The sequence below is a fragment of the Mastomys coucha genome, unplaced genomic scaffold (genome assembly GCF_008632895.1).
Source record: "Mastomys coucha isolate ucsf_1 unplaced genomic scaffold, UCSF_Mcou_1 pScaffold22, whole genome shotgun sequence".
NCBI classification, from domain to species: Eukaryota; Metazoa; Chordata; class Mammalia; order Rodentia; family Muridae; genus Mastomys; species Mastomys coucha.
The window spans coordinates 142,504,119-142,518,418 of record NW_022196905.1 but is presented as its reverse complement, the minus strand read 5'-3'; the positions used below and the strand labels follow the sequence as shown (position 1 = coordinate 142,518,418).

At 41.0% G+C, this 14,300-nt stretch overlaps 1 protein-coding gene across 4 annotated transcripts in view; it reads right to left on the bottom strand.

The window, feature by feature from the left end:
* The window catches only part of Mtus2 (microtubule associated scaffold protein 2), a 388,646-nt gene that overhangs the window by 207,552 nt on the left and 166,794 nt on the right, over window positions 1-14,300 (bottom strand). For all 4 annotated transcript variants that reach the window (XM_031338775.1, XM_031338773.1, XM_031338772.1 and 1 more), the window contains exon 4: window positions 4,508-4,702. In XM_031338775.1, coding sequence (XP_031194635.1) covers window positions 4,508-4,702 — 195 coding nt within the window. The remainder of the gene's footprint in view (window positions 1-4,507; window positions 4,703-14,300) is intronic.

The window sequence follows — 14,300 nt, the reverse complement described above, 5'->3', positions numbered from 1 at the left end:
GAAGAAGAAGAAGAAGAAGAAGAAGAAGAAGAAGAAGAAGAAGAAGAAGAAGAAAAGAAGAAGAAGCAACAGCAGAGGGTTGCCCAGAGGCCAATCTTATGAAGACTCATACTTTCTTAATTGAGGTTTCCTCTTCCCAGATGACTCTCCCCTTTTTAATTATACCTCTGTGTTTCAGAGTCATTGAGAGTCATGTTGAGTTGTATGAAGGAACAATGGCTTCACCAATGAAGAACCTGAGACTCAAGTTGGGAAAATGGGTAAAGCACTTGTGGATCTCAGCCCCACAAAAGGGGTGGAGTTTTATTGATTGTTTCAGAGGTTCAAATCTATGCACGTAGGAATGTGCAGCCAAGTTAGCTATTTACCTGAGCGCAATGAGGAATAGGGGAGTTAAAGGGCCGGGGCCAGAATATTCCCTCTAAGGACATGTCCCCAATGACCCAACTTCCTCCTACTGGGTCCCACCTCACAATAGTGTTAGAGGCTGGTGACACAAAGTCTCTAATGGACATTTAAACCACAGCAGCATCTGAGTCCACTGAAGTTAAATGACTTGTATGTATCATCCCCCAGGTTTCAGTGATGTCATTCATATATGTGAGTGTGGTATATTTCCCTTTTTAACTGCTGTTTCCATAGCTCAAGGTGCCTTTGATTCATCAAGTATCTTGAATGATAAAAATATGACATTTATAAAGCTGGAAATGATTTCAACAGCGAATGTGATTCCTGACAGATTTTTCCCAAACTGTCTGAGTCAGGAGGATATCCGTTAATTGGATGGTACAGAAATCAGATTTCCACAAAAGCAATGGTAAGTCGCATGTGGAAAAACTCATGTCCTTTGTGAATGTATATGGAGGAAGAAGAAGAAAAAGAATATGTGGGAGTCACAGAAAATTATCAGCAAGACTCAAGAAAAATGACTCTATTTCTCTTCCTAAGGAAGAATGCTTCAAATTATATGATTACGATTTCCAAGGAACCAGATACTCAAATCTTATCAGTGACACTTGTTTGAGTTCTGCATTTCCACGGAAATTTAGAACCACTTTTGGGACTTTGTTCTCGGTCTTTTTTTCTTCTCCCACCCACACTGAATTGAGATACTCGAGTAAATAGCAGAACACTAGGAATTAGACCCCAGCCACATGCAAAGCTGTGTGAAGCCCCTTACACACTGTAAAAGCAAACACCCCGTCCCCGTCAGACAGTGAAAGCCACAGGAATAAAGGCAGCTCCAACTCTCACTTATTTTAAGTAGAGGGTTTAAATGCCACCAGATTATACTGAGATCACCTTTTATAAATGTTTTTCTTTAAAAGGGAACCTAATCGAATGTATTTTCTTACATACTATAAAGACATGGCACAGCCTCTCCAACTTCCTTTGCCTTTGTTTCTTTACATACCAAAAGGATATATAAACTTATAGCCCTGACCTAAGAGAATCCCATGGAAATCAACTTCAAATCTCATAAATGTCTTGGTAACACATGATGCCTGATGACAGTGGAGGCAGGTAAGGATGTTGGATCCCCTGGAGCTGGAGTTACAGATATTTGAGAGCTACCTTCTGGGTGCTCGGAATCAAAGTGATTCCTCTGGAAGAGCAGCCAGTGCTTTAACAGCTGAGCCATTTCTCCAGCCCCTAAGTTTTACTTTAACACTCAAAAGTTATTGATTATAGTGTGTAGGTAATGATAAAATATTGGCACTGGAATGAGCATCATCTCTCTGACTTCAATGTTATCATAACCACAACCAGAAACTATGAAGACCACATCCCCAGTTCGGTTACTGGATACTGCTAATCCAACATGGCCATTTCCCAACCTGGGCTTTTGAATGGCCAACACTGAACTTTATTGACATGGCCCACAGATAGAAAGAGCCTAAGGAAAACTATTCTTGTCCAAAGCCGTGTTCTAAACACTCTGTATATCTTACTTCCAGTTAGTGCTCCCTACTTGCCCTCTCAATAGGTTTAAACCTAGTTCAGTTATTTTCTACACTGTTTTATTATGAAGACACCAAAGTAATAGATCTGGTAAATGCAGAGGTGGTATGTAAATGCTAAGGTCTCTAGAGTACACGTCCACCACACTTATACTGTAGTAGCTCTTAAAACCAAACAGAACAAAATTTCATTGAGCAGGGCAGTCAGACTCTGGAGCTCTAATTATGGTGTGGTGTGGACAGTAACCATTCTGTGTCAATGTACTTGAAATGTGCTAAGAAACCACACCCTAACATGTACACAGAGGAGCCGCACAAAGTGACAGAGGTATTTAGCTTGATACAGTAATCACTTCATAATATATACTATATATTTCATATATTTCACATATATGATTTTCATATATATTATACATATTAAGATATACAAATGTATGTTTTACATATAAAAAATATATATCATATATGTCATATCTTTTTTATTTATATATTTCAGATATATAAATAGCTATATACTGAAATAACATGCTATATGTTTGTGTTAGTTATTTTGTCAACTTGACACAAGCTAGAACCATTTGGAAAGAAATCTTAAATTGAAGAATTGTCTCCATTAGACTGGTCTGTGGGCATAGAAATGGAATATTCTAAAAGTGAGTGAGTGTACCGAAGTCGCACATCCCTATAGATACACCAACAAAACAAAACAAAACAAAACACTGAATTGTACACTTTAAATGACTGAATTACATGGCATGTGGGTAACATCTCAATAAAGCTGTTATTTTAGCCAGCCACGGAGAAGGCAAGATTTTAACCTCCTTTATGAAGAATTTAAAACACACACCAAAGGGAAGCAAGGTGCACACACAGTAAACCCTCCCAGGTCAGTCCTCTAGCATTAATGGCTTTCAAAAACTCGCCAGTCATGTTTTTAATCGATTTTATCCTCTTCCACCTCCAGATTTCTTGCTTTTTTTTACCTGTACTCTTTTACACTAAATAGAATGTTGTCATTCTGATACAGAGCAATCGCCACAAAGAGGAGCTGATAGCCTAGCAGTAGCTTGGACAGGTCCTGCAGGATGCCAGGTCCGTCCTTTCAGCAGCTCAGGAGGAACCCCATGCCTTGCCCTCCTGTGCCTCCTCCACCACGTGTCACAGGCTATGGGGTGCTCAATCGTGGCGCAGGCTCATCATCAGCCTCTCCCTCCAGTCTCCAAGAGGGAGAGGACCCCTGTGCTCATTCACATCAGAGTTACCTAAATGTAAAATGCATGGGGGCTGGGGTGGGGTGCTGAATCAGTGTAGAAGAAACAAAAGGGGGAGGAAGCTAATCTTTGCAAAGTGAGACAGCCAAGAAAAACAGGCTGTTCTGATGGCACTGTTTAAAAAAAAAAAAACAAAAAACAAACAAACAAAAAAAAACCTATAAACAAAAGCTTCTGTTTATAGTTTATATTAACAATCATAAAAAGGCAACTTTCCTTAAAACCAAGACCAAGCAACCAAACAAACAAACAAAGAAACACAAGTTCATACCCTACTCCCATCTCGGGGTTGAGGTGATTAGTGTCCGGAGCCGAGGAGTGCACACAGATATCAATAAGGTTTAATCTCAGATGAGAAATAGCTTCTCAAAAACCTGACCTCCCAGGTCATTGGCAGCGCCTTTCTCCATGAATAAAAAATGACCTCCTCTTTGCCAGGGGAACATGAGACAGGCTGATGGCTGTTTCTATAGGAGTTATTAATAACGCCTCTTGTCAACTCTGATCTTATTTAAGATGCGTGTCAGGTGCAGATAATCAAGTGAGCCATGTATATAAATGCATTTTATAGCACTCATGAGTGCAATGTTGAGTTCACATTCCAGGGATCTCTCACATTAACCCTCATTTTCATTGATTCGCCTTCCAAAGAGACTAGTGATTTTCTACTTCAAACCATCCTCAGAACCCAAATCCTACTCAATAATTAAAGGGATGTTTGCCCATCTTAAGAAATGAAACTCAGTCATTTCATGAGTTTTGACTCATCTTTCCAAATCAAGTTGTCTAAGATTGGAAACCCCAACACTCTCTCATGAGTGGCCTCAAGAATAGTCTCAGGATGGTTTGTTCTTTTAGGATTTATTTATTTTATTGTGTGTGTGTGTGTGTGTGTGTGTGTGCGCACACGCATGCACGTGCACTTGTGTGTTTAAGAGGCCAGAAGGGGGCATCAGATTGCTTGCCTGAATCTGGAATTCCAAGTATCTGTAAACTGCCCAGTGTGGTTCTGGGAACTGAGCCTGGGTCCATTGCAAAAGTATTAACTCCTCGGAACTGGGAAAAAGGATAGTTTCAAATAGGCTATTTTTCTTTGGTGGATGATTAAGATACAATAAAAAGATGATAGATTCAAGTAGTTGATCCAAGTTCTTTTCTTTACTAACTAACCAGGGAAATGGTACACAGGGTCCCTAAGTATCCTCTGCCTGCCATCAGTCCCTGACAGGGCACAGGCATCTCCTCCAACCCCCTCAGCCCCCTTGCCCAACTCACGGGTGACCGGCCTGGTCTGCTCTGGCTGGACGCTGTCCAGGGATTGGGTGCTGGGCACCGCAGAGACACTGGAGCTCCTCACAAAGCCGAAGGCCGCCAGTTTGGCTGCTGGGAGTCGGGAATAGCCAGGAGGACGAAGTCCAGATTTTGGTAGACTGGACTTTGAAGTATTGGAATTGGAGGCTTTCTTGAGGTCTGTTGAAATGAATCAAAATCAAAACAAAAGGAAAATTCTCAGTGCACAGCAAGATAAAAGAATGTCACAGAATGTGTCCCATCATGAATAGACTAAACATACAGGCTCCAATTCTGCACACTAGTGAATCAATTTTTGTTTTTTAAGATGCTTTTTGGTTTTCACTGATAAGGTTAAGTAACTTCATAAAATCATACTGATAGAGCAATGGGGTGACAAGAACTCAGATACTATTCTTCTAACTCTTAAGTCTGATTTTTCATAACTTCATAATGCCCAAGATAAATAGCTTTCATCACACCAGCATAACAGCTATTCTACAAATCCTACTCTAATCAGTTATAGTGTGATAATGTTATGCTTTGTAACAGAAAGAGGTTTCATAATGTGGGACACATCTGTGCAGTGGAAACTCAGAAAAAAGCGCTTTTATTAATATCAACAGTTGCTTGTTTACACGCACATCTCTGTGTCTAGGTTTCCACCTTCCCTCGATCCCCTACTTTGTATTGTGATAGTGATTTAGTTCAGCAAAAGAACCACATGAGATATAGAATATAGTAAAATAGCAAACCCATCTATAAGAGAAAGGCAGGTGCTTCAAAGGACTCAGGAAGGAGAGCCATAGCAGCCGCTTGCCCTGGGGGAAGCTCACAGTCTGAGTAGGAGAGGAGCGGAAGACAGACAACTGGACAGGAATCAGGGCAGACAACTGGACAGGATGGAGGACAGACAAGAGGCCAGGAATGGAGGACAGACAACTAGCCTCATTTTAAGGCCTAGGTAAGGCTAAAAGGTGTGGGATACAAAATGGAAAGAGGAACCAATTGTTGGAAGTTACTTTACAATTATGAAAACAAGATATACCTTAAAATTTAACACACAATGGACTTTAACCACGTTACTGGCCTCATGGAAATATGTTCCATGAATCACCCCTTATTCTAACCCTCTTGCTTTGAGGTGGGGTCAGCCAGACTAATTCTCCAATGACTGACTGGGCAAACTCCAGGCCCTCACCTAACCCTGAGAACAGCAGTATCTTCTTGTAAAGTATGATGCTGTAACTCACATACAGCACCTAATGTATAGTCTGGTAGGTGTTCCAACTGGTGTTAGCATTTCTCTTGTTCTCCCATTACTAGTTTTTTTTTAGTTCAAACTTCAAATTAGTTCCCAGGTATGTACCCAGCCAGGGAGTGTAAGGACGATAGTGTCCTCTTACAAAGCCAGCACCTCTGCGGCGGCACTGCACTTTCAAGAGTGGATACTTTACAGAACAGAAAAAGAGTGGACATGAGATAAAAGATGTCTGGCATTATGCTGGCAGGAGACAGAAGGGGAAATCCTCTCTTCTGGGTGCTTGACGGGAGCAGCCATGAACATCAGTTCAAAAACTGGCCCCTGGTTTGCTGGACAATTCAAGACTTTCTGTGAATATACTCTTAGAGAGGTGAAAGCAAGCGTCATGGGACTACAGCCTGCAGCCTGGAAAGCACAATGCTAGGCTACAGAGAAGAAACCTTCAAACAGAATTGTGTGGCATACACAATAGATAGAAGCCTGGTTCAAACCAGAGGGCTGTCATTTGGCCTTTCCCTCCAGCCATAACATGTTCACCATCGTGCTGTCTAGAGGTGGAAATCCTCTTGGCTTGAGAGCTAGATAGGTAGGTAGGTAGGTAGGAAGGAAGGAAGGAAGGAAGGATCATGAGGTTCTCACATGGAATTCTAGCCATTACACATAATACAGGAAGTAGAAGGCTAACCGGATGGATGTAGGCCTTCCTGGTGCAGCATCCATTCATAACCAGCTAGGGTGGAACTTTGTGATGGTGTAACTGTTTAGCAGTCCCTCATACTCTGATAGTAATTCCTCCCTTGCCCTCTGTCTATAAGCCAAATCAATTCATTAGTTCACCACACTGAGCTGTGGGGTAATCTTTGCTGTCATACCCTATCAGGATTGAATAGACATTCATCCACATCTCTCTAGGAGTAGTTATGACAACAAAGAATCTCCAGGAGAATGCAGACACAAGCTCCAAAAAGTGAGCCAGACACTGGGAAGGGATGCGCAGGCGAAGGACTGGCATTCACAACTGGACTCCTGGTGGATTAGGATCTCAGTATGAGAGCTGAACCCTGAAACTGCTAGAAGATGTAGGAGAGTACTCGAAGATGCAAGCAGAGGCATGGACCCGCTCCAAAGGACTCTGGCTGCTCAGAAAATAATGCCAACAACCAACAAATGTGATTTCATGACATTGAAAAGCTTCTACACTTAATCGAGCAAAGCGACAGCTCACAGAATGGAAGAAACACATCCAAAAAGAAAATTATTGTCTAGGATACAAAATATCCAAAGAACTCAAAAATATCAAACACGGACTCAAACAACCCAATCCATAAATGGTAATGAAAGGAACACTTCTCAAAAGATGAGATGAGATGCCTTCTTCAGTCCCCTCCCCTCAGGGTTCAGGGACCTGTGTGGAAGAGGAAAGATGAGGAGCCAGAGGGGATGAGAGACACAAAGGAAGCAGTGCCCCCTAGAGGCAGGAGGACTGACCATTAGGAACATACAGAGACAGTGGCAGCATGCTCAGGGCCTGCACAGGTTCAAGCCAGATGGGGTCCCTGGGCTGGGAGAGGAAGTATATAGGAGCCCCCACCCCAATGAAGGATCTATCTCCAGTTGACAACTACTTACAAAGGAAAAATTAATTTTCTCCAATGGAGTCTTACCAGGTATATAAACCACACTTAAGGATATACATCATGCCCAACAGTAGATGGCCAAGGCAAAATGAACTAAATGGTACTTCTGTAGACTTTTATTCTATTTTATTTTATTTTATTTTATTTTACTTTTGGCCTCATAATGCTTTCTCTGAGCATTTTTTTTTTTTTTTTTTTTTTTTTTTTTTTTTTTGTCTGACTGGTCTTTTGCTTGCTTGCATATTACAGATTCTGATTGTGTGTGAGTGTATGTGTGTGCGTGTGTGTGTATGTGTGCATGTTCCTTGTGCTTTTAAAAATTCTGGTTTGTTTGGGGTCTTTAGGTTTGCTAATTTGTTTTCTAGAGAGAAAGAAAGAATGTGGAGTTTTGGGGGGAGTAAGTGGAAGGATCTGGGAGGGTCTGGGAGAAAAGAAAACATGATCAGGATATACTGCATGAAAATGTTATTTTCAATAACACACACACACACACACACAGACACACAGACACACACACAAGTCTTTGGTGAAAATCAAGCATAAAAAAAATGTCCTTTTAATTAATACAGTGTTTCTGCAAGTATTTGCCATGAATGTCCAGAAGGAAGCTCTGGTCCCCCAAAAGACTTTAAAAGTATTTGTCCTCCAGGATACCTTTGATAATTAACCCACTTCAAAGCATTTTCATTCATGGAAGGCCTGGACTTCTGCAGCAGAAAGTGGAGCTGCAAGTATCAATAGAAAGTGGAGCTGCAAGTATCAATAATTTGTAAGACAAGCATATGAAAAGTGGATTAAACAAAAGTGAGTGATTAAAAAAATAAGAAGTAACAAATCTGTCTTCCATTTTGGCTAGGCTACACTACAACTGCTGGGAGTTTACCTCTAGCTCCAGGTTAACACATCACAGAGACATTGTTACATTGTCCATTGTTACATTGTTCACAATGGCTGCCTGGGCCCATGGCAGGTGTCCAACAACAGAGGAATGGGCAAGGAAAATGCACACACAGAGACACACACACACACACAGTGCAATGTTGTCAACCATAAAAAGAATACAATTATGCTACTTTCATGGATGCAACTGGAAATAATCATATTAAATGAAGTAAGTCAGCCTTGGGAAAAAAATAAATGTGGCACATTCTCTTTCATTTTATACAGATATCTTAGTTTTGTTGCCAGTATGAGAGAGTTGGGAAGAGGGAAGCCCAATTGAGGGACTATTTTTGTCAGATGCTAATTACAGCTCAACGAAGCTATCATATTATATCACAAGTCTAAGAATATATGGGGGGGAATGACACAAAGTACATTATATGTATAAGTGAAAATGTTATAATGAAACTCAATTTTATTATAACTGATGCATGTTAATAAAAATTGGCTTTACAATAAAATATCAAAAAACTAGAATCACTTTTCTTTCTGGTCAAGCTATAGACTTAAAAGATAGAATCATGATTAGTACTCAGTAGATATCAGTATCTTTACAATATTTGAGAGGGGACAAAAATCTTACTATATAAGCCATGACTAGCCTAAAACTCAATATGTAAGCCAGGCTGGCCTACCTCTGCTGCCCCAGTACTGCTACTAAAGTATGCTATTCCATACCATGCTAAAATCTTTACTCTTACAAGGTCTATGTCAGGGGTGGAGAAATGGCTCCCATATTAAGAGCACTTGTTGCTCCTGCAGAGGATCCATTAGGTTCTCAGCACTCACATGGTGGCTCATGACTACCTGTAACTTCAATTCCAGGGATCTGATGTCCTCTTTTGGCCTCTGATGGCACTGAATGCATGTGGTACACAGACATATATGCAGGCAAAACACTCATGTACATAAAATAAAAGTAAGCATGATGTTTTTGTTTCATATTTAAGATTGTAATATTATTTCTTCCTTGTTTTTTACCCTTCCAAACTCTCCTATTTACCTGTCTTTGCTTCCTTTCAAATTCATAGCCTTTTTTCATTACCTGTTGATATATATGTATATGTGTGTGTGTGTGTGTGTGTATATATATACATATATATATATGTATATATACATACATATGATGTTGATACATAATACTCAGTATATTGGTTATCTTTATAATATTTTAAGAGGATGTTTGTATTACCAAGCTCTGATTAATCTGGAACTCAATATGTAAATCAGGTTAGCCTCAAACACAGAGATCTGTTTACCTCTGTCACTCCTGGGGGATATATATATGTGTGTGTGTGTGTGTGTGTGTGTGTGTGTGTGTGTGTATATACATATATATATGTACAAATATATATGTACAAATATATAAACATACAAATATATATGTATTTACAGGGCTGACTGCTTGGTATTGGATAACCAACTGACTTGCTTGTCGCTAGAGAAGACTATTTCTCCCCTCTCAGTATCCCTTAGTTGCCTGTAGTTCTTTGTCTGGGGTTGAGGCTCTAATTCATGTTAGCATTATTTGTTGTCTTTGTCCTTGTTTAGCTCATGTTTGGGCTGTCATGCTGGTGAGACTTTATGGGTGTAGCTTCTGACATCACTAGGCAATACAAACCCACAGCAAATTCCCTTCCTCTGGCTCTTCTAATTTTCCACTCCCTCTTCCACAGTTATCCCTGAGCCTCAGGCACAGGAGTGTTTGTACACATACGACTTGGGACTGGGCTCCACACCTCTGCATCTTGACTGGCTGTGGTTCTCTGTAATGGTCTCTGTGTGTCGCAAAGAGAAATTTGCTTCATGAGGGGTGGGGACTTCACTTCTATCTGAAGATTTGGAGGCAGAGCCTCTGATGGAAGAGATCATTTGACATTTGTCTTTCGAGTCTGGATTACCTCACATGGGATCTTTTCTAAGTCCATCCAAAATCAGCCAAACCTTTAAAGGGTCTACACTGGCTGGAGAATTTGATCTGTCAGTGTGTGTCCTCTATAAAAACACTTCGACCAGAGAGTAAATGTTTTGTATTACCCATCAAAATCCCTTCCAAGCAAATGCCAACATAATGGGGAAGCTAATTAAAATAAATTCAAAGCTAATAAACATTTTTAAAACTCTGGGATCAAATGTCCAGGCCTCATGCAAGGGAGCTGAACTGAACTCATTTATTTTAATCAAAGCTCGATTTTCTGACAAGTTTTTGCCAGAAAGCAAAAGAAAAAAAAAAATTCCTGCTCAAACAACAAAAGAGATTTTGCTCTCTGCTGAAAGCTGCAAGACATGCTGCTATTTCAAAGTAATATAATTTTTCCTTTGAAAAATAAAGTCTTTGAAGAAAGCAAATCTTCCCATTGGAATGAAATGAATTTTATTTGTTTGGGCTTTTTCCTTTTTGTATAGGTTGTCTTTTAAATTACGGCTCTACAATACTAAGCAAAATCTCAACAGAGCAGAAATAAGATCATTTATTTGCAATGTAACACTATATCGATAAAGTCCCATCCATCATTGTCCAACTGTCACGCATCCCAGACAGTGAGATTAAAATGTTAGAAAAGGTAAATTCTGAATAATCCAATTCAGTAAGAACTGGAAGAAGAGAGAAGGAGGCTGTGGGTGTGATTAGTGAGTGGGCCTACCATGCATGCAGTCCTGGGCTCAAGCCCCTGAACTTCATAAGCCAGGCACATCTATAATCTCAACACTCAGATGTGACTCAAGGCCATCCTTTGGGGGCACAGAGAGACCCTGCCTCAAAAGCAAAAGCAAAAATCTGGAAACACAGAAAGACTGCTAGAGAGGATTAACGTGACCATGGCAGTGGGGAGAGAAGGAAGCGTCAGGAAAAGTAGTCAGGGTGAATATAATCGAAGCATGACTTCTACACGTCAGAAAATGTCACTATGAAACCCCTAGCATTTATAATTAATACGCATTAATAATTATAATAAAAGTAGAAATGCTAAATGTAAGAAGATCCATGCAAGTGAGACCAGAGAAGTGGCTCAGTGGATAAAAATACTTGCTTCATAAGCCTAACACCCTGTCCCATCCCTGGGAACACACATAAAAGGCCAAACATGGTGGTACCCATCAGCAGTCCTGGGTCAAGATGGGAGACGGAAACAGGAGAATGGCCGGAAGTCTGTGTGAAGTACATCTGCACAGCAGAAAGAATGGAGAACCCACCTCAGCAGGTGAAAGGAGACAGCCTCTGACTTCCGGACACAGGCACGGGGGTCTTTATAGCATATTTAGGTAATGTGAGCCAGATTGTTCTTTAATTTCACTTTTCTTTCCAGTCACTGTTTATGAGCGCTTTTTTCTTCTTCTTTTTCCACAGATATTTAGCTATGTTCGCACCAGTGAGGAGCAGCTCAGCCTCCCTGCACATGCTCACCCAGCCGCTGTTTGACTACGCTTCCTTCTCGCCAAGACAAAACTCTGTTGATAAAACCTTTCTTATTAAGGTGGCATCTCCTCCCAGGAAAAGAAGGACACAGACAAAGCAAGGAAAACAGCATGCTGCAAGCCAGATGCCCGACCTGGGCTTAACACGATTGAACTCAAGCTCCGGGCACCTCCCTTTCCTGACGGGAGAAAGTGAGAATAAAGCGATTGTATTAGCTACTTCTCTGTTGCTGTGGTAGAACACCATGCACAAAGCAAACTTACAGAAGGAAGTTCCAGAGGGACAAGAGTCTACCATGGTGATGAGGCATGACGACAGGCAAGCATGCTGGCAGGCTGGAGCAGGAAGCTGAATGGTCACATCCTAACCACAAGCAAAAACTCATGAGATCAAGCCAGAAGTAGGACTTAGCTAGGAGCTCTCAAATCTCTCCCTTGGTGCTGGACTTGCTACAGCAAAGCTGCAGCACCTAAAATAGTGCCACTAACCAGAGACCAAGCATTCAGACACATAAGCCTGTGAGGGGCTACTTATTCAAACCGCTCCAACTATCTATTCATAATATAACTAGCATAACTTCTATTATGCTAGAAGAGAAATAGTGTATTGGGTGGTGTATAATGAGCACCATTGTGCAATCAGCTACAACCTTGCTATTTTTTCTTAACATTGATGCCACACTTATTGAAATGGCAAACAAGTATTTCTTTTAACAAAAGAAAAATCAGGACATGGATCAAGGTGTCCTGATTTCTAAGATGGCTCCCAAGAAAGCCCCACCAGTGAATGAGGATTGCTTTGGTGAGTGATGCAATACTACGGAGGTCATGAGTGACATTGCAACACCATCCTTTTGCTCTCAGATTGCTACCTCAAGAAGCCAGGCTTCATATGAGGACATTTAAACAGTTCTTCCACTTGGAGAAGTGAAGTCTCTTGCTAGCAGCCAACAATACCTTCATCTCAGAAATGTATGCCCCTCATCCTTGGGCAGCCTTCAAAGGATCATAGAACTAGTCAAACCTTACTGCAACCCAGTGGGGAATGCCAAGACAGAAAGAATCCACCAAGACGTTCCCAATTCCTGGCCCACAAAAATGTTTGGATGGCAAATGCTTGCTGTAGTTTTAAATTACTGATCTTTTGTGTGGTATATTATTTGGCAACATGGAACTGAGTGAGATTTGGGGTACCTGACACAGGTGTCGTCCTAAAAGGACTCACACTATAGGATTGGCTCTGGAGCCAGCTTCAGATGGGATGCTATAGGAACTTTTGGGTAACAGAAATGAAGTCGTCTCAGGAGCTTCAAGGAGACTTCCAGAAGAAGTCCATAGGTGTTCAAAAAAGCTGTCAATGGGAGCTTAGGGGAAATGGATGGGGCAGTGAACCCATACTAATAGGTAGCAAGTGTTACTGATAGAATATGGAATGTGGAGACTGCACTGAATGAACTGGATATACATAAACATATGTGTATATATATATATATATATGTGGATATATTCATAGATACATATGTGTATATATATATATATATATATATATATATATATTCCTCTGAAGAACTCTTGAGTACTATAATACCCAAGAAGAAAAATCTGTACAAAACTCATATGATAAAAAAATAATCACACAGTCAATAATAGACAAAAACCAGAAACAACCCAAATGTCCATGAACTGATTTAATTATAATTAACTCATGATATAGAGACAAAAATGGAAAAATTTTCATCAATTGGAAGGAATCCTTATGGGCCGAGTTCTGTCACCTCCACAGTCATCTGTCCTTGGAGGCACAGCTTTGGCAGGATAATTAAGGACACCTGCAGTTGTAAGGGTGGTGGTGTCTTAGTCCAGAGACTGTGGAGGAAACATTAGTGGCACCTTCCTCCTTGTATGTGCACACAGAGAAAAGGCATGTGAGAGGACTCTCACCCATAAACAAAGAGAAGCCTCAGCAGAAACCAACCCTACTGATATATGAGTTTGGATTTCTAGCCTTCAGATCTAGGACAAAAACTGAAAATAATTTCTAAGCCACTGGGTCTTCTCAAAATAAGGAAAACAAAAACAAAATCAAAAACACCCCCAAAACCAACAAGTCTGGTTTGAGAAAGCCCGAGAAGGCCAGGAGGGAGGCCAACAGAGACCAAGAATGGGACAGCAACAGAGATACGGGGAGGCAGGCGGATGAGCAGTAGGTTAGCCCTTCCCAGCCCTAGAGATGATGACTAGAATGTATGTTAGTGGCATCAGCACATACTGTGGTCCCTGGGCTTACCATGAAGGGGGACAGGTAATGTTGCACCAAAGGGAAAGAGGGAAGCATCAGAGGGAAACTGAGGATGGATGTGTCCTGGTCCTGCCAAAGCCTTCCTCAGACACAGTGTACAGACTAATGGTAAAATAGGCTGTGAGGGCCCAGAGCTAGGGAGCAGAAAAGAAAGGGGACTCTTAGCCCAGCCTAGTCATACCAGGCAATGGGGTGCCCACGGAAGAGGAAGGGGTGGAG